General features: G+C 37.7%; 1 protein-coding gene across 2 annotated transcripts in view; it reads right to left on the minus strand.

The window, feature by feature from the left end:
- Positions 1-20,076, minus strand: part of nsfl1c (NSFL1 (p97) cofactor (p47)) — a 40,038-nt gene that overhangs the window by 4,691 nt on the left and 15,271 nt on the right. Inside the window, exons 2-5 of one of the 2 annotated variants that reach the window (XM_079849680.1) lie at positions 9,782-9,908; positions 2,269-2,386; positions 1,645-1,742; positions 1,452-1,526 (exon numbers count right to left, since the gene is read on the minus strand). In XM_079849680.1, coding sequence (XP_079705806.1) covers positions 1,452-1,526; positions 1,645-1,742; positions 2,269-2,370 — 275 coding nt within the window. In that variant the 5' untranslated portion in view covers positions 2,371-2,386; positions 9,782-9,908. The remainder of the gene's footprint in view (positions 1-1,451; positions 1,527-1,644; positions 1,743-2,268; positions 2,387-9,781; positions 9,909-20,076) is intronic. The other variant, XM_079849681.1, reaches the window with a different exon arrangement.

Genomic DNA, 20,076 nt, shown 5'->3' on the forward strand with positions numbered 1-20,076 from the left:
TCTTTGGTCTTGGCCATGTTAGTAGTTGGATTCTTACTGATTGTATGGGGTGGACAGGTGTCTTTATGCAGCTAACGACCTCAAACAGGTGCATCTAATTTAGGATAATAAATGGAGTGGAGGTGGACATTTTAAAGGCAGACTAACAGGTCTTTGAGGGTCAGAATTCTAGCTGATAGACAGGTGTTCAAATACTTATTTGCAGCTGTATCATACAAATAAATAGTTAAAAAATCATATATTGTGATTTCTGGATTTTTTTTTAGATTATGTCTCTCACAGTGAACATGCACCTACGATGACAATTTCAGACCCCTCCATGATTTCCAAGTGGGAGAACTTGCAAAATAGCAGGTTGTTCAAATACTTATTTTCCTCACTGTAAGTATTTATCTGGCTATTAGAGAGGAAATAAAAGTGTGACTGAGAAAACATCCTCTTACAGAGTATATGGGTAGTTGACATGTCAAGCAGTGTCTTGGAGGGTGACGCTATATTTTATTTAAGGGCCCACTGAAGTGCCTTGAAAAGCGCAGCGTTTTTCATTGTGTTAACATAATTTCCACTGAAACGGGAAGACGGACGAACATCGATTCTAGACGCTTTAGATTCTAGAGAGCATTTGATTGGACAAAAAAATCTGACGAGAAGCTGAAGTGCAGTCATGTCATCAAAATCGTTGATCCAAATTGGGGGAAGACTGTACGTTTTCAATGCTTATATCTTCGAAATGCAAATTTTGTCATTGTTTTTGGAGCACATAGACGGAGCTTATAGATAACAGTAAGGCTAATATATTCATACTAAGAGCCAAAAAACTTTTGATTTCATGGTGACTTTAACACAATTTATAAACAATGTCTAATTGTGGTATAATTAGCAAACATGCATTTTTTTAATCACTTATTGATATTTTTTCACTTTTAATATATACTGTGTCACCACAGGACCATTGGAACGAAAAGCAAAAAGCAAAAACGGAGAAAGACCTAAAAGACTGTTTCCTTTATGCAATCATTTCCCTTTAAGTAACTTATCATGGTTGTGAATACAAAATAGTTCATGTTCGTGTTAAAGTCACAAAATGCGGTCGTCTTTTCTTCCCTATTGTGACGTATATCCGAGTGAAACAGCTTCTCGAATGATAACGAAAAATGTAGGGGTGAAATTTGATTTTGTCCACTGGAAATTGATTGGATCGTTGTCATTTGCTAATTGCTGGGATATCATGTGTGACAGGTTGCTGGAAGGGAGGGATTATTGTCTAGCCCTCACTCCTGTGCACATGTCATCAGAGAAGGGAAGTTAATGTTTTTAAAAGATTACGAGAGCATATGATTTAAAAAATAAATATTCCATAAACAAATAATGACATTATTCCATAATAATATAAACCACAAATATTAAGAAATGTCCATTTTTAGCTGTTATTAACTACAAGATATTGATACCTCTGGCCTTCTTCTTCACCACTCTCATCGTCATCCTCATGCATCAGATCTCTAAAGGATGTCACTCTGTGTTCACTGAAACCAGATGAGATTACATTAAACACAGCACAACTGTTATTATGACTTTAACCATAATATAGCTGATACTGTATATCAGAGAAGCCCAAACAGTTCGTAGGTTGACCTGTGTTACCTTGGCCCTGTGGATCGAGTGACAGGGCCAGTTTCTGGCTGAGGGAGGGTGGCGATATCATCATCTCCTCCATCTTCAAAGAAATTAGCTAGAGCAAGCTGAGGGGACAGAGGAGAGAGAGCTGTCACTTCATTTCACACACAGACACGCTTTTGGTCAATTACAGAAACAAAACACACCAATTTTTGCTCTCAGTAATTAGATACATCAGATTCATTATATTAACGACTCAAAAACAACACAGTTTAATATATTTCAGGACGAATAATAACAATAAACCACGAATGTAAACATGAGTATCAACTGAACAAGCTAAAGCTGCTAGCTTATGGATGGATTTCTATGTAAAATAGACCGGCACGGTTTAAAAACATTATCCACTTCAAGGCAATACTGACTACCAAATCCTAAAGTGTGAATCAAATCATGTGTGATTAACGACTTAAACCAGTGTAAGACACTCCTGGTGGTTTTAATGAAGAGTGACTTGCACATTTCGTTAGCCGGTTACAGATTTCACTGGCTGCCAGTGAGCGGAGGTTTAAGTATGTTGAATTCTCAGCTGCAGAGCTTTTGCTTCACAGCACAATATTTCAGTAAAAAAGTGATCAGTGTGACCCTGACCTGTAGGTCCCAGCCAGCTGACTCGAGGAAGAAACGGGCCCTCTCTTCATCAACATCAGTAACAGCGATGAACCCCCTCACTGCTTCTTCCCGCTCCGCCATTTTGATGTGTCACGCTCTGGAAAGATCCGACAGGAAACAGGGGAAACGAAAGCTTAGTTCCGCTGTTTGGGAGCAAAAGTTTAGAGTGGATTTTTCTGTTTTCAGTCATCGATATTCATGTTGGCAAGTTTTTTTTATTTTTATTTAAAGTTTTATAATCACCTACAAAAAAAGAAAATCTATTGATTTGCACATTTTTATGTAGGCTGTTAGGGTCTATAAGTTGGCATAATAATTATTTTTTTATATATTAAAAATATATAGTGCAGTTATTACTACAAGCACGTGGAGAATTGAGAATTCAGAGATGGAGTAAGTCGCAATTCCTTCCCTTACATTTGTATCCACCAGCAGATGGCAATACAGTCCATTCTATTTGTTGTCACCTTATTTCTCATCCCTACTAAGCAGTAAATTTTCAGGCCCACATCAAGTATATTTTGTTATATTAGATAAAATGTTATATTTACAATTTTTAAAGATGGAAATTATATTAGTTAGTTTTTGTTAATCATGGTGCCACATTTTTCATGCAATAGCCTATATAGCATAATAATATTTATGATGATAATAATAGCACAATGAATAGTTTTTAGGGTTTCAAATGATAGGAAATAACTTACAGTGTTTCTTTTTCCACGTACAATAATTTAGAAATAATGTGTATGCAAAAATTTTTCCAAAGCAAAGAAACTGGGTTGAAACAGTTCTCACATGCATGTGATTTCACACCACAGAGCTTTTACACACCAGCAGACAATGACTTATTTATTGTGTGACCTGGATTTTGCAGGACTTTCTTCCTCTAATATTCATTCATTAGCAACTGCTAATTCAAAGGTCCTTAAACAGAAGCAAACTATGTGCTCAATTAGTTTGGGAGGATCTAATTTAGCACATATTGTTTCTGGAGAGAAACTTGGCAATGCTTTGTTGTTTGTTTTCCAGTGCACTGCTCGTTTGATCTTCACAGATAATCAGGTTGTGGTACATGACTAAACACCAGAGCATTGCTGTCATCATTCACCCCCAAGCTTTCCTTTCCTATCACACGCATTGCAGCTCATGCAAGAGAGCAATATGCCCTCAAATTTTAATCATCTTACTGGCCCTTAGGGGAATAAAACAAAATTTCTATTTTTATATGCATTATTGCTGCATGTTCTTATAGATTTAGAAAAGCGTGTCCTCTTTCTGCAGCTATTTGCATTCAGAGATCACTGCTATACAGACATATATACTTAAAATATGTCCCTTGTTATTCAAAAAAAGAGGAATCAAAGAACAATCTGATTTTAAAGGTCCGTTAATCAGATTCAACTGGTTTTTTTTTTCATTCTCAGGAGATTGAACTGATACCATGCATAAAGTATGCTAAAATATGTCTCTAAAGTTCACTGATGAAATCAGCATTACACAAATCTGGTAAGCATCAGCTCTTTCTATAACCGTTGTTGACAGTGATAAAGTGTGGGTGTGTGCGAACAGAGAGAAAGAGGAGATAGAGGAAGAACCAGCCTTATCGTGGGGAAACGCACACCGTCAGCCTGGCTGTGGATGTGGGCCTGCAGTCACTGTTGTGTTAAAGGCCAGGGAAGTAATTCACAACACACAATACAAAGAGCAGAGGCCTGCGACCCTCGACTGGAGTAGGAAGAGCAGTCAGACAGTATCTCATGGCCAGAATGAGGAAGGACGTTCTGCCAACATATCAAAATAACAGCAATTTCCTCCCTGGGTGTGATACTAGAGAAAACATACAACTGTAAATTAGCAAGATAGCTATTAGCAATATGACTGTTCAGACACTGTTTATGTTAATATCACTCAAGAAATGTTATATTATAACGCTAGCACAATAAAGATAAGCATGAGTATTTCTATGATATATGTGTGCTAGGATAAACACAGTCTTTCTCACTGAGAGAGAGGAAGACTGAGGTGTGGAACAGGACGTTTAGTGTCAAAAGCTCAGAGTCTGAGTGGACAAAAGCACACATGGATGCAGACTTTAGAGGACAAACAAATATTTATTAAAGAAATATTAATAATCCAGTGTCGACACATGCTGTGAGAACTTCAATTACATCTACTCCAGTTGCGTCACAAGTATATATTTACAATGTGTGTTTTTGTTTGTTTGTTTTTCGCTGCTTTGTGCCTTAACCAATCACAGGACATGTCTGTTGAGCACATAGATGCAACAGCCAATCAGAGGTGTTTAAATTAAAGTTGCTGACACACCACTCGAGCTCTCTGACGTTCTACATTTTCATGATACTCTCATTATACCAGTAAAGTATAAACATGAAGTAAACAAGTTATTTATTGTGAACTGCAGACATTAAATGATGACATTAAATGTTATAAAAAATTATGAGATACTGTCATAAGTATGAGTTATAGTCCAAATTATGTCTGTTTTTGTCAGAATTTTGAGTTTTTATCTCATATACTTTATAATTTATCAAAGTATGTGTTTATGTGAAATGGGCTTCCATATGTTTTAGATGTGTAACCTACACAAAGAACACGGCATGTGGTTGCCCCACACATTTATACTGTATATATACTGTAGGCTATGTAAAGCAGGATGGGGGTGATTAAAAGAAAGTGAGAGCAACTGCTATGTGCATCAGTTTATGTGCTGATAAGACCATGATGCATCTCTCTTCTGGGTGGCGTCTTAATGGGCAAACTGATCTTGTGAATTAAGACTAATTTTCCACTTTCTAAAAATCACTTCCATCCGTCCTGTTCATGCCACCACCCCTTCATCTGAAACTGAACACCTGACCTTTGACTCATGAGCCTATCAGAGATTATGACTTCCACACAGAACTCGCTGTTTGGATCTGGTCTGTCTCATCGATGAAGGATCCATGACACTTGGAGGATACTCTCAGTTTGACATCGTAATAAAGTAATATTTGGACATCAAAGACTAGGGAAATTTGCAAAGATAACAAATTATACTGTTACACAGCTATCTTAATTTACATCTATGAAAACTGATGTTTACTCAGCAAGGCCGCTTTCCCGTGCTATCTGTTCCTCTCCCAGGATTAGCTTTGTTTGTGTGGAGCTCTATAGCTCTTCACTGGGTTAGATATGGAGATAAAGTTTGGAGCAACAGGAAAAGCCCTGATCGTAAACCGGAGAGTCATGGGATTATTCTCCCATTCCTTGTCTTTTTTTCCCCTTTACATGCATCTTTTATGGCACTTTTCCATCTTTTTGCATTGTGATCGTCAGTGGAGAACAATCACATACATCTCTTTTCACTCTTATCTCTTCTCTCTTTTTTATGGAAGCTTGTATTGCAAACTTTTTATCTCATATTATGACTTTTTTCTCAAAGTTGCAAGTCTATATTTATATTAGTTTATTTTTAAACTGAGAAGTCAGAGAAAAAAAAATCTGAAAATTGCAAGATGTAAACTCAAAATTCTGAGGAAAAACCAGAGGCACTTCTGAGGGGAAAAAAAAATCAGAATTGCAAGTTGTAAACTCGCAATCTTGCAACTTACATCTTTTTTCTCTGAATTCTGAGATACATCTCATAATTTTGTTTTTTGGGTTGTTGTTTGGCAAGTTTATATCTCACAGTTCAGACCTTTCCTCTCAGAATTACAAGAAAAACAGTCCGAATTGTGAGATTAAAAGCTGCAATAACCTATTTTATTATTATTATTATTTTCCAGGTGGTAATAAGCTTCCATACTTTGTGTGTGTGTGTGTGTGTGTGTGCGTGCGTGCGTGCGTGCGTGCGTGCGTGTGTGTGTGCGTGCGTGTGTGTGCATGTGTGTGTGGTAGCATCCCATGACCTGTCGTTTTTCACTCTGACATTTTAATCAGAGTTCAACAACACTACTGCATCCTTCCTGACCACCTCTCCTCCCTCCTGTCCATCCCTTTTTCCATCTTTTTCACTCTTGTCCCTCCCATGTTCCATAAATCTGCCTCCATCTGTCTCTCTCTGTGTCGGCTGTCTATCCACTTGTTGAATGCATAGATGGACCCAAAGCAGTTTCCCTCCTCCACTAGAAGTCCTGTTTCATTGTGGAAGAAACATCAAACTGGGGAAACCTCCCAGAGTGAAATCAGATCTTCTCAGAAGATGAGAAGGTGACTCACGGTGTGTGACCCAGCCTGTTATAACAAGAGCCCACAGTGTTCAAAAGCACACAGGTTATAAAGCAGAGAGGGCAGATTGATCGCCCCCTTGACAGAGTGAGTGTAGTAAATCTACTACGTTGAGCACACCAGCGAGTAACTCTATCTATTTTTAGTGCACTCTAACCAGAGCGCTTTCTTCTATCAACCTTTCCCAACCGCTGTGTTCACTTTAATTGAACAATGCTATCTATCTATCTATCTATCTATCTATCTATCTATCTATCTATCTATCTATCTATCTATCTATCTATCTATCTATCTATCTATCTATCTATCTATCTATCTATCTATCTATCTATCTATCTGTCAGATAATATAGATCTATTATATATCTAACTATTATGATTCTCTTTATTTCTCTTAAAATTTCTTAGTATTTATTTTATATATTAATCTTAAAATTTCTTACAAACTTAATATTTCCTTTAAAAATTCTTCAGAAAATAAGAAAAATACACAAATGAGACAATTGCTGACATAAATTCAGAGTATAGAGCAATAAAATAATTAGTTTGATTGTGGAAGTATCTGATGAAAATGTTTAAAGTTTATGTTTTAGGATCATGCACAAACTGCTGATTTTTATTGATTCATTGAGATATGTGAGATTACTGCCGTTTTAAAGCCTCCAATTGCTCTCCATTCAATCTTAACAAACAACTGAGACATTTCCTCCGTGATATTTCTATCCTATTGGCACTGACAGAAGGTGAAAGGGAAACAGACATCGCATCCTGTTAGAATAGGTGTGACATTTCCACAGTTCAACCTGTAATTATTTAAGCAATCAACAGTTAGTCAGAGACTGTGAATGTTTTTATGACACTATTAGTGCAATGAACCTCTAGGGTCAGACAATGAAAGTCAAACAAAATGACAGACATTAACAAACCGATACCAAAATGTGTGTGCAGGTCTAGAGGCCTTTACGGCCTGCTATCACAGCGGCATCAGATCTTCTCTCAGACACTAAGACTCCAAACATCAGGGTCTTCTGCTCAGCATTCCTCCTCCAGACGCCCAGGCAATGGCCTCTCATGCTCAATAAAACAGTGCGAGGAGAGGAGTCGCCATGGCAACCAATGAGGACCTCTTCTGGTTAAATAGACATCTGAATGCCCAGGATATCAGTGAACATTTGGCTGCTCTGTGACCCGTGTGTGCGCATATGTGTGTATATGTGTGTTAAATGATGTGCGTGAGGGGGAGGGGAGTGAATTTAATAGCACTGATGGGATTAATCTGAATTGTGTTTCTGTTGTTAGGTCAATTGAAGCATTAATGAGACACATGCGATCTTGGATGTATTTTTTCACTAGCCTCATTGCAGTGCATATTGGGATTGTCTTCTCTGCAAGAGATGCATTTGATGCTGCCATAGAATTTGGCCAAATCAAAATATCTTAAGGCAACATAATTAAGATGCCTACTTCCTGGTTCCTTGGGATCTCATCTATTATGCCTAAAAATGCTTCCTCAACAGGCAAAAAAGAAAAGAAAGAAGGAAAAATATTGAGCAGCACAACTGCTTTCAACATTGATAATAGTAAGAAATGTTTCTTGAGCAGCAAATCAGCATATTAGAATGATTTCTGAAGGATCATGTGACACTGAAGACTGGATGGATCGACTGGACAGTAATGATGCTGAAAATTCAGCTTTGCATCACAGGAATAAATTACATTTCAAAATAGATTACATTTACATTTACATTTATTCATTTAGCTGACGCTTTTATCCAAAGCGACTTACAATTGCTATATATGTCAGAGGTCACACGCCTCTGGAGCAACTAGGGGTTAAGTGTCTTGCTCAGGGACACATTGGTGTCTCACAGTGGATTCGAACCCAGGTCTCTCACACCAAAGGCATGTGTCTTATCCATTGCGCCGCACCACCCCTCAGATTAAAATGGGAAACCGTTATTTTGAATCGGAATAATATTTCACAATTTTTCTGTTTTTACTGTATTTTTGATCCAATAAATGCAGCCTTAGTGAGCATAAGAACATTAAAGTGCCCCTATTATGCTATTTTAAAGTTTCCTAATGTTGTTTTGGAGTCTCCTACAACAGGTTTACATGCATCAAAGGACAAAAAACTGTTTCATTTTCTCATAATATACATTTGCACATCACAACATTTTCAATGATTCTCAAACGACTCATCAGATGAATCAATCTCTCTAAATCCCTCCTTTCCGCAAGCTACTCTGCTCTGATTGGCCAGACAGCTCAGTCTGTTGTGATTGGTCTACTGTGTGTACAGCATGTCGAAAACAAAAACGCCCATTTCCAAAACAACGTCAGCCCTGCTTGTCCTGAGGCTTCCTACACCATAAACTATAAACACAGAGTCTTGGCTTTACCTTATCCAGTATCCACAGGAATCAGCAACAGTGTTTTTGAGGGCGTTCAAGTTTTCCCTGGTGTCTGTGCGCGCAATAAGTGGGCGGGCAATATGCTAATGTTTCACAACGAAACGAAACGGCTTATGACTTGTTTGAAAAACGATTCATTTCATTGACTCAGAGTCGACTCTTACATAGACAATAACTTTATATATGGTACACTTTCAGATTTAAAACTTTGCAGCTTGTTTTTATTCACTTAGAGCTATGTTACACACTACATGAAAGGTCATTTTCAAAAATCCATAATAGGGGCACTTTAAAATGCTATCCACCCAATATAGAACTTCTGAAGAGTGTATGTGTTTAAAGATCATGTCTTCATGTAAGCACTCAGTTGAGACACAAGGAGAGCTGAACACAGCTGCACTTCAACAGCTGTAATCAACACTCACACTATTACCATGACTTGGGAACATTGAGGGAGCAACAGGTGCACAGGATCTGGAAGAAATGTGAGAGCTACAATGCAGACTTTGTGTATTTTTTAGAAAAAGACAGAGATGGAAAAAAGACAGAATAGTGTACATTTTAAGATTAAATACAGCTGTTCTGTTGCTTTACAGCTGCTGTAATGGGAAACTCATTCACAGTCCAAGTGACCGTTAGGAAAAGCAGGCCTGCATATTACAAACAAATCAGTTTCACCTCATAAATATGAGCTCGATCATGTTGTTAAGCAAGCTTGCAGGACTGATGGGGGTCAGGACCACAGCGCCCAAGGATACCTAAGGATTTCTGAAGAGTAATGATGCTGAAAATTCAGCTTTGACATCACAGGATTAAATTACATTTTAAAATGTATTGTAAACTGTACTGAACCTGGAATATTCCTTTAATGGTTCTTGTTGTTTTAACAGTGTTCTGGCTACAGATGAGATTTCTGGACTGTGACATCAACAGTTGTGTGGTGCAGTCTGTCCTTCTAGTTTATCTGCTGTGTGGGAACCTGAGGACAGAGCCAAACACAGACCTATTAAGTCATGCACTGATGGTGAGACATGCCAGCAAGAGAAAGTAGCAAAGCAGCTGAAAGAATTTAGATATTAGAAAAAAATGGGGCTAGGGAAGAAAAAACACAGTATTGAGGACACAAAAACAACAGCATCATCAAAATCTCTTCATTCTGTGGTCCTTTCACTTCCCTCTCAATTCACTCAGCAGAGGATTCTTACAGATAGTAAATCCCTTCTCTAATTAAAAATGCAAAATCTAGCCCACTTTCGCCTTCCACTAATGTGCGTTAAGAGCTATGATGCGCCTACCGCCGCAACTTTCCAATCCTGCTTCTCTCCTTCTACTTTTTAGATCTCAGTAATGTAAATCTCTCTCTCTCTCTCACACACACACACACTCCTGAGCCTGGGGTGTGGGTGAAGATTTTCAGACATCAAAAATACAAATGACTTTCAAGTTGGTAGGCAGTGATTCATGCAGAGAGATTCATACTCTGGCACATTTGAGAAATGTCACCATTTGCTCAATTGCAACCCTGTAGTCTGGCATTTTTCTAAACCTTATTTAACCTACATATATCTTTTTTCTAGAGTCCTAACATCAAATAGTTTTTGTCATGACAGTAAAACACGCTTTATTTAAAACAATTTTTTAAAATTTAATTTCACTTGTTTACTACATTTCACTATTATTATTATTATTATTATGCACTGGTTTGCTAATCATTTTCTTTTCATTTTATTCCTATCCTACGCTCTCTCTAATGGCGATGTCATGCTGTGCAGCTCAAGCTGCCTTCAAAAAGAAACAGTAATGTCTCAAAGGCAATGTCTCCAAACTGGGTCGTTTGAGTATGCATGGGATCTTACAGACGGAGGAAAGCTGTGGTTGAGGCTGAGAACAATGTGCGCACACACAGAAAGATTTCGTGCTCTTACAGTTTTCATTTGTCTTGGGAACTGCAGGTAGGCTTGCCCTTACAATGCAGTCTGCAAGATATTCTGTTTCGGTTTAAACTGAATTGCATATCATTTTCTACTTTAGCATAATTTCAATTTAGAGCCATGACAGCCATGGAGGAATAATCATTAGTCATATAGCCTAAGGATGCACTGTATGTTCATAGCATGATGAGTGTTTGTCTTTTAGCAAATTGGAAATTGTCTATTTGTGTCTTGACATACTTTCTACATGTGTGTGAGTGTGTCTGTTTGATATGTAAAAGCCATCAGTACAGAATTGGGCCAAGCTCTGAAAAGTCTAGCACAAATATACTGTTTTAAAGGTTTTGACCTCACTGCAATTCCCATGATAATTTTTCCATCTCTCTGTTTGGAGTCATTCACATGCAGGTCTCATGAAAAATGCACTACTCCATCGGCAAGATTTAAAACTACGAAGTGAGCTTGTGCAAGCAGAAAATGTGAAGTACATTACTGAACACGAAAATAGGTTTGAAACCTAACACTCAGACTTAGCACACGCACTCACTCCTTAAGGGAAGCAAGTGAGCAAACTAAGGTAAAAAACCAGGGTAAAGTTATTCTGGCAGACCAGTGATTGGAAATTAAACAGGAAATGCTTTTTGAATGAATCCAGTTTGGCAGAGTATCTGATTTTTTCAAGAGAGAATTTAGACTAGCTCTGTTCTAAAAGACAGTGCCTTCTAAGGTATCATCCTAACTTCATAACGGATTGATTTTAAACACTAAACAAAAAGCAGCAACTCCGCACACCACAAAATAGTAATTAGTAAGAGATTTGACACAAAATTGTGTTTGCTATTAGCATGTTGCTAAGCTAGTGCAATACTCTAATACATCTAAACATAGGACACATACATATTGGATAAAAATTGGTAAAAAAAAAAAAGTATTAACCTGACCTATTCGTATCTATATTTTTCACTATTTATCTTGCCCTTGCCTCATCCGCTACCGTGGATTTATTTTTTTCACTGATCTCACTAGGTTTTGAAACATAGCATCTGATACTACAGCATTTATCTACAAAAGTTCTGGACATGACTGATTCATTATATTCTCTTCACAAATGTATTCATATTATACATATGACTGAGCTGGATAGATCTCAGAGAGCATTTGGGGGAGATTAGACTAGCTTTGCCTGTCCTGTTGTTCAAAGCCTCTTATTCTACCTGAACGAGACCTAATTCTACGACCCCCTGCTACAGAGCCCGGGGAACCTCCTGTTGGTGCACTGAGACACAGATCAGCACAGTCAGGGGTGGAGGAGGCTCACAAACACAGTGCTACAAAAGTGTGGATGAAAAATACTTAAGGATTTACAAAAGCCTCTAATATGAGGTCAAGGGGTTACTGTGATGTGTAAATCTTACGTGCAACTTTTAGACCGCTATTGGAATTAGCCTACCAGATTGCTTTAAACATAAATAATCAGACTGTTCTTAAACTGGGAAGTTCTGTAAGAATAAGGGACTGTTCACACAGAATACGTTTTTATATTCTTCGGTGCTACGTTTCCATTGTTTTTATATGTAAACATGATTTAGACTAATGTTGTTGCGCTCATCCTTGTCTTGTGTCTCTTTCTTCATTTTGCGCATAACAAAGAGTTAAAAAAACACGGAGCTCAACAGTGAAAAAACACATCTAAAGACAATGCATTCTGTGTGAATGGTCCCTATAAGGATGTTTTACAACTTCGCTCACACAGAATGCTTTATTGCGTCTCTATGCCCTACCTTTTAATTGTTTTTCTACACTCTAAAAACTGCTGGGTTGTGTTAACCCAATTTTGGGTCAAATATGGACTAACCCAACGTTGGGTTAAAAAATGCAATTTAAAAATGGACAAATTGCATTTTGGACAAAATCAAAAATGGACAAAAATGCAATTTAAAAATGGACAAATTGCATTGGTTACATTAAAAATGTAAACCAACGGCTGGGTTTGTCCATTTTTAAATTGAATTTTTAACCCAACGTTGGGTTAGTCCATATTTGACCCAACATTGGGTTAACACAACCCAGTAGTTTTTAGAGTGTATATAGACATGCGCTAGATGGACGTCTTTAACTGTCAACTGAGTCAAAGGCTGCATCCGAAATCGCATACTTCCCTACTATATGTGAAAAACAGAAATGTGACAAAAGAAATATGTCTGAATTCACAGTACTCATAAAAGAGTAGGCAAAAAGTACCCTGATGACCTACTTCTTCTGGTGAGATTTTAAAGTGTGCACAAAATTAACTCCTTACTATCCCATGAGGCCACAGGAGAGGATTTATGAATGGCAGTGAAGCGACATAACTGACGCTGTTAGGTCACATGATAATGACAACGTGGCGAATGTACGTCCAGATTACATTTATACTACACACATTCACTATGTGGAATGTAGTTTCGTGAAGACGTGAAGTAATTACTTATTCAAAATAACTACATATTCAAGAGAGTATGCGATTTTGGATGCAGGCAACTTCCCTTTCAGGCAAGTCATTTCACTCGGTGGCCATCTTTAAAACGCCTCTCTGGCAGCTATTTCAGTCATGCAGCTCCTGCATCTCTTTGAATGGGGAAACATCAAATTCTTCAAAGCTGTTCCATGCTTAAGATTAAATTTCATATTTAAAATAACATAAATTATGTTATAATGTTAATTTATAAAATAAAAAATTATCTAATATCTAATATATTTTGTTTTTAAATGCTCAAATCATGACAAAAAAACTCACATTTTGAGTCATAAGCGTTGACTATTTTACAGCAACCGGAGCTTCTAACTGCAGCTTCAACGCGACTGGCTCTTTTATTTAGAAGGCAGGACTTATTTTGCCAAATTGCCAGTTGCAATTTCTCCCATTCATAGTAACATGAGTGTACCGTCTTTGTATATCTAAAGTCTTTGGCCGCGTTTAAAAACGTGAGAAACTTTTTGAGAAACACATTTTGAACATTTTTAAATTTGCGCCACTGACGTGCGAGACGCAAAAAAAGCAGCGAGACATGGCATAGATGTCTGTAGAAATTTTTATAAATGAGTTATCACTAAAGTTTTTCTTAAAGGGGTTTGTGGCAACCAGCAACTATTTAAACCATGTGTTATGTTGCAGTTCCTAATAAAGTTAGCCAGTATTGCCATTTTTACTCACACTTGTTGCTTGACAACCATACATTTTGAACTGTGACTACATGCTCCAGAAACCACACACTCTTTTGACTCTTGCAGGTATTTCATCATAATGGCCAAGATGTGCGTCAGAGTTCATGTGGGACGAGACAGGAAGGGTCTGAAATAATATGAGGGGATTGTTGTGGTTCAGGCACTATTCATCAGCTGTGCTAGTAACTAACTGTGTGTGTGGGGGTTTTCAGGTCTACATTTATCTGTCGTCAGCTTTACTCTCACTGCCTCGTTGCTGACGTATGATCACACAACATGTTGAGTCTGCAGTCTGTGTCTTAAGGTCAGCTGTAGCTCCAGAGATGTTTTTCAAGACTGTTTTCAGTGAAGGAAGGCTCACAGCACTCAGAAGGTCCTTTGTTTGGGTTGTTCCTTGTTTTTGTAATGCAGTTCTCGAGTACAGTCCGGTCTGAGATAGCATATCTGTCGATTATGGCATTGAATTTGCAGGGGAGTTTCAAACTTTTTGATGACTTAGATCACCAAATATGAGGATGCCCTTATGATGGATCCCCTTCCTAAAATATGACTATTTCACATATAAAGACACATTTACTGCGAAAATATAGATATTATAAATATAGGCCTATGTAAACTATATGGAAAATATTTACTTTCCATTAAATGTAATTTTTTTTCTACCAACAGTTTAGAGTTGATGCATCTAAATCTGAAGAAAAACATAAAACTACGGCTGTCAATAGAATAAAATAATAGTCTGAACTGTAAATAGATGGTAGTCAAATTTGGTAAATAATTTATTTGATTTTGTCAACTTCAGCCTATTTGAAATAAGCTTATTCATAATGATAATAATTATCATCATTATGTTATATTATTATTATTTTATAATGTTATTTTATTGATATGAAAATTATTCTCAAATTAGCCTATTATTGTTAATCATTTTTATTCGTTTTTTTCTGGTGACATTTAAAATCTTACTGGCTATTTAAAAATGGGGACGAGTCCTTTGATGTCTCACAAGAACAAAGACAAAAAATTATATTTGCATATATTCATATATTTAAAATATTTAAACATTCAAAATAATCTGACTCATATACTCAGTATAATATTCTTTTCAAAAGTTTTCATAAGAGCAAGAGCGAGAGAGGAGCAGATATTAGCAGTGTAACCGGAGGCAGAACCAGAGGAGAGGTGTGGAATTTCACCGGATTGAACCACTTGTTGTTGTCTAATGGGTCCTTGCTTGTCACATTACTCATCTCGTGCGAGTAGTGCTGGATAATATCATGCAGGTTTTTTTCTTCATTTGGTTTTTATGCACCATCATTTTTATTACTCACCCCAGCCCTCCAGGCTCCTGCGGCCCAGCCTGGCACATTCCTCACCTGTCCTCTGACTCACCTGAAGTCCTTCAGAACTGTGACGCAGATCGCTCCAGTAAAGGTGATCTAATCTCCGGATCACCTGACATCAGACCTCGGCTCTCTCCACACCCCAGCCTGCATGCTGTGTTTCTGGGGCTCTGATAATGAAGCTCCCCTTCCGACTCCTCACCTCTCCTCCCACACCCGTCCTCCCTGCGTCTTTCATGCTGTGAGTTCATATGAGCCACCCAGCGCATGCAATAAAGGTGCAAGTGTAGAAATTCAACTGTGTTGTTGTTAAGTCAGCTCCTTTTTGTTATGAATCATAGTGGTTCAGTATGAACCCATGTTATATTGGCTGGTTCATAATTTGTTTGTGTCTGAATATGCAAAAGTGTAATCCAAAGTTTACCACACATACTGTTTTTGTGTCAAAACATGGATTAGCTACTAGCGTCAGACTAGCGAATCTTCTCTGTCTCCTGCTGGTTTCAGTTGAATTGTTTTGATGTAGTTTGTGGCCAGTCACAGCTGCATATCTGTCATGCCGGTTACTGTCCCATTCAGACAGACATGTTTTGGAGGGAGGATTGTGGCGATTTGGGGAATGTAAATTACATGTTGCAAGTTCCCTCACATAAAGTAGCGGAGCTACAGCGCTACAGTATATAATGCCGCCTCATTTAGTGTGACTAAAATGATGTGTGTGCCGTTTGTCCATCTTTCTATGCACACACTGAAAGATGAAATACTATGTGCACACAAGTACGTATACCTCCATGACAACAGGCACATTGTGCCTATGAAAAATTGAAGGTGCATTCGGGTGAGTTAGAGTCTTTTGAATATTTCATTAAAAGTTGTCTCTTTCTTGCTCTCGACGTCATTATCCTTTCTCATAGAACTGGGACAGGATGCCACTCACTGCAACTTCCTGTCTGATAACAAAGACCATTGGGGAGTGCGTTACAAAAAAAATCTAAATTTCATTGAATAATTTTGTTAGATTTAAAATAAATATCTAAAATTACATGAATAATAATTGGTTTAAAAAAGATACATGTATTGAAAATTAAATATTTTCCAAAAAATATTAATAATTTGCTTTAGCCTTAGTACAGTGATGATATTTTTATGTTTTTAAAAGTCTCTTATGCTCACCAAAGCTGCATTTGTTTAAGCAAAATAAGCTTATTTCTGCATTAAAATCATCCAAAGTCTGTACATCATATCAAGTGCAATAAATCCTTGCCACACTCAAAGAACAGAGAGAGGAATTACTTTTAATCAATGCTTTGTTAAAGCTTTCCAATTGACTGAAGCAGTTTCTCTTTAATAATTTATGCCCACAACATAAATAACAAACAGTAGAGACAAGCAAAACTACTTTCCTTTCCAAAGCAATAAAGGGAAGGATTTTGGGCGCACACACAAACAGACTCCGAGATTCAAACAGGAACCAGACAAACAGTCTAGCTCTTATCTACCAAAACACCTGCCATCAGTTGGGACCAAGAGTAATTTCAAAAAATGATGCAAAGACACAAGAGTTGGACACAACTGTGTAAATCTGTTCTGGAGAGAGGGAAAGTGAAATAAAGTTTATAAGGTACAGACGGCCTGGCATTGAATATACAGAGACAAGAAGAAAAGAGGAATTGAGCCACAAATAGAAGAGAAAAAGCAGAAAAGTAAATTAAAGAGTTCGAAGAAAGTTGGTCATAATTTTTTTATGCAGTTTTTTCTAATTTTTAATTCTAAATTTCTAATTTTACTTTGCAGTATTTAATTTCATTTCATTTCATTGGATTAGACTAAGTGACATCACACGACCTGGTTTACTAGTCAGAGTTCATGCCTAATCAAGCACCACACATCCATCAGGCCCATGACATGAGCCATTGATCTGTTGAGTCTGTTCGTTGAGGAGAAGGATGAAGGACCTACTGACACACATCTGACCTTCTATGGCAGCTCAGTTTTAGAATTTGTCTAACAAAGATTTAGATTTTGCCAGTGCGAATCATCAAGATTATTTACAGGCCTTGATTTAGATTTATTTTTCTCTAGCTGTAGCATAAAGCATTGACTTGATTTCAGAATAGACATTGCACGTGATGCACAAATATGAAAAAGGGCTGTTGGTTTATCTCACGAGGACCACCTGTTAGCCTGACATTATAAATAACCATATGGACAAGGTCTTTACATGGAGCTGTATATTTTAAGGCACATTTTTACAACTTACAGCAAGAATGGCAAAGCAATTAGGTCAAAGTCCAGATAAACATGGCCTTCATCCCATTGGCTAACCCTCCTTTATCTCATGAGTTTAAACACAGAGCAGACAGACATAAGAATTATCTACATTTCCTGAAGAACTTTCCCAAGCCAGGATCCATGGCTCTCTCCTACCATATACTGCTTCTCACAAACAATAAAGCCAAAGAAGCAACTTTTACCCTAGGGAACTGGGAAGCTTCTCTTACCCACCGGAAAGCTACCGGAAATACGGGTTGGATGTGATGCAAAACGCGAGTGAACTGACTGTGCTTGAAAGGAACTTTGCTAAACTCCATACAGTCTCTGCTAAAGCATAGATGCTTAATAGGTCAAAGTTCATTCCCACCAGCAATATATTCTGATGCTTAGGACTAGCCTGAACTGACATAGATCTGTACAGCTTATCTCCTTAAATTTAGCTGTTGACAGTCTGGTTTCTAAGCAGATGAGTAGTGAGGGTTAAGTGGCTTCAGCTCATTGCAATTGAGGCTGGTGAGAGGAGACTCATCAATACTCAACGCACATCACATCCAGTTTCATACACACTTACAGACCCATCTGCCCTGTGCATCTAATCAGCTTACGACCACATCCCCCCCTCCCGACCGCCTGTGAGTGAGCCCACGGGTCAGGCAGTGACACACATTGCGGCTGCTGTGCTTTGTGGTTTACATCAACACGCACCACATGCCCACTGTAAATAATAATAATTCTAATGTAATGAAATTAAAAAAACTTAAAATGATGTAAAAGTAAAATGACGAGTTCTTTACACCAACACAAACAACATCAGCATAAGTAAAGCCAGTCAACAGCCAAAAACTAAGCCTATAAAGCTACAGTGAATGCACATTGCAAATGCATCAGCATTGTTCAAAGCAAAACTGTTACATTTGGGAGACTATTGTTTTTCTAATGTGTTTTATATAGATTCAAAGTTATTCACATTTTTCATCTTCGATTTAAAAAGCCCCTGAATAAAATGTAATTCCATTATTTACAGGCTCACTGGTGCATGCATACCCCCAAAAACACTGCACACACACCAATCTAATTGCTGTAATTTTTAAACTCACTGTAATATAATAAAAGCAGGGGACTATAATGAACACTAGAACTGCTTACTAGTGCATAATACAGTCAGTTACACCAAGAAATGCTTATGAAACAATAACTAAACAATTTTTTCCCGTCATTATCCAGAAGTGAATATTAAAATATAATGCCGGAGGCTCGCAGGTGCAGAAGTGTTTACCGTTCTTTGTGTGCGTTTCTGAATGAAGCAGCTGGTGTGTCAGTAAATACTGTATGAGTGTACTCCTCCCTTAGCGTCTCTAGTTCACTCGCACTCTCATCTGTCTACATGAGTTTACTGCACAGAGATAAATACACCTCACCTCAAACCACCTCACTAGGGAACAGCATTACCATAAATCTTATTCGTTCTTCCACCATTTTCATTTTCCTGGATTAAAATGGGAGGTTCTTCAATAAAAACTAATTGGCCTGCAGAAGATGCTGTTAATCACACCTCTGCCCTCTTCGTCTTCTCACATGGTCACATCCCCCTCTCTCCCTGGCCGTAATTCTTTGCATGTCTGCTCAAGGTTAGACATAATTCACAGGTGACTTGGTCAACAGGCTGCTCCTGTGACACAGCCTCAGACTCGACCTCAGGGCACAATATTTGACAATATATAATACATTTGAAAGCAGAGACATCAGCCTTGAAGATATCACCCTCATGTCGTTCCATGTTGCCTCTTTCTTCTGTGGAACACAAAGGAAGTTTTTTTTATTTGTCCATACAATGGGATCCAGTGTTGTATAGGACTGTATATGCCATCTTCATATTCAACACTTTGTCTAAAGGGACAGAGGAAACATACTCAGAATGACGTCTTCAACTGGTTCTTCATGTAAAGTGGCTTTTAAAAGTGCTGCACCCTGGATTAAAATGTATTTTCCAGTAGAAGATCTCGATTAAGTTTTAAACTACTCAAATGAACCATAAAGAAAATAAGGAAATCACAGCTTGTTTTCAAAAACATCATCTCTTTATTGACATCTTCAAAAGACCGGTTTTGCATTCGACTCTTTCCGGGTCAACTGTAAACTTCAGAGAGCGAGCAGATCCACCATGTTACCCTCCAACTTTAATAACTACTGTGCTGAACTGTTTGAGGGTTTGTACCTTTGTGTGTATTATTTCTGAATGTACTGCAGAGCAATGTATTTAATGTATTCAAATGCTTTGCGTTACCTTTTTCATGCATTTATGGCTATAATTAGATTGCACAATTCAAAGAAAAAAAAAATCTTGATTATTATGCTTTTAATAAAGCAAAACTTTCTCTTAAAAACTGTCAACCAA

Source organism: Squalius cephalus (genome assembly GCF_949319135.1).
Source record: "Squalius cephalus genome assembly, chromosome: 18".
In the NCBI taxonomy this organism is placed as follows: domain Eukaryota; kingdom Metazoa; phylum Chordata; class Actinopteri; order Cypriniformes; family Leuciscidae; genus Squalius; species Squalius cephalus.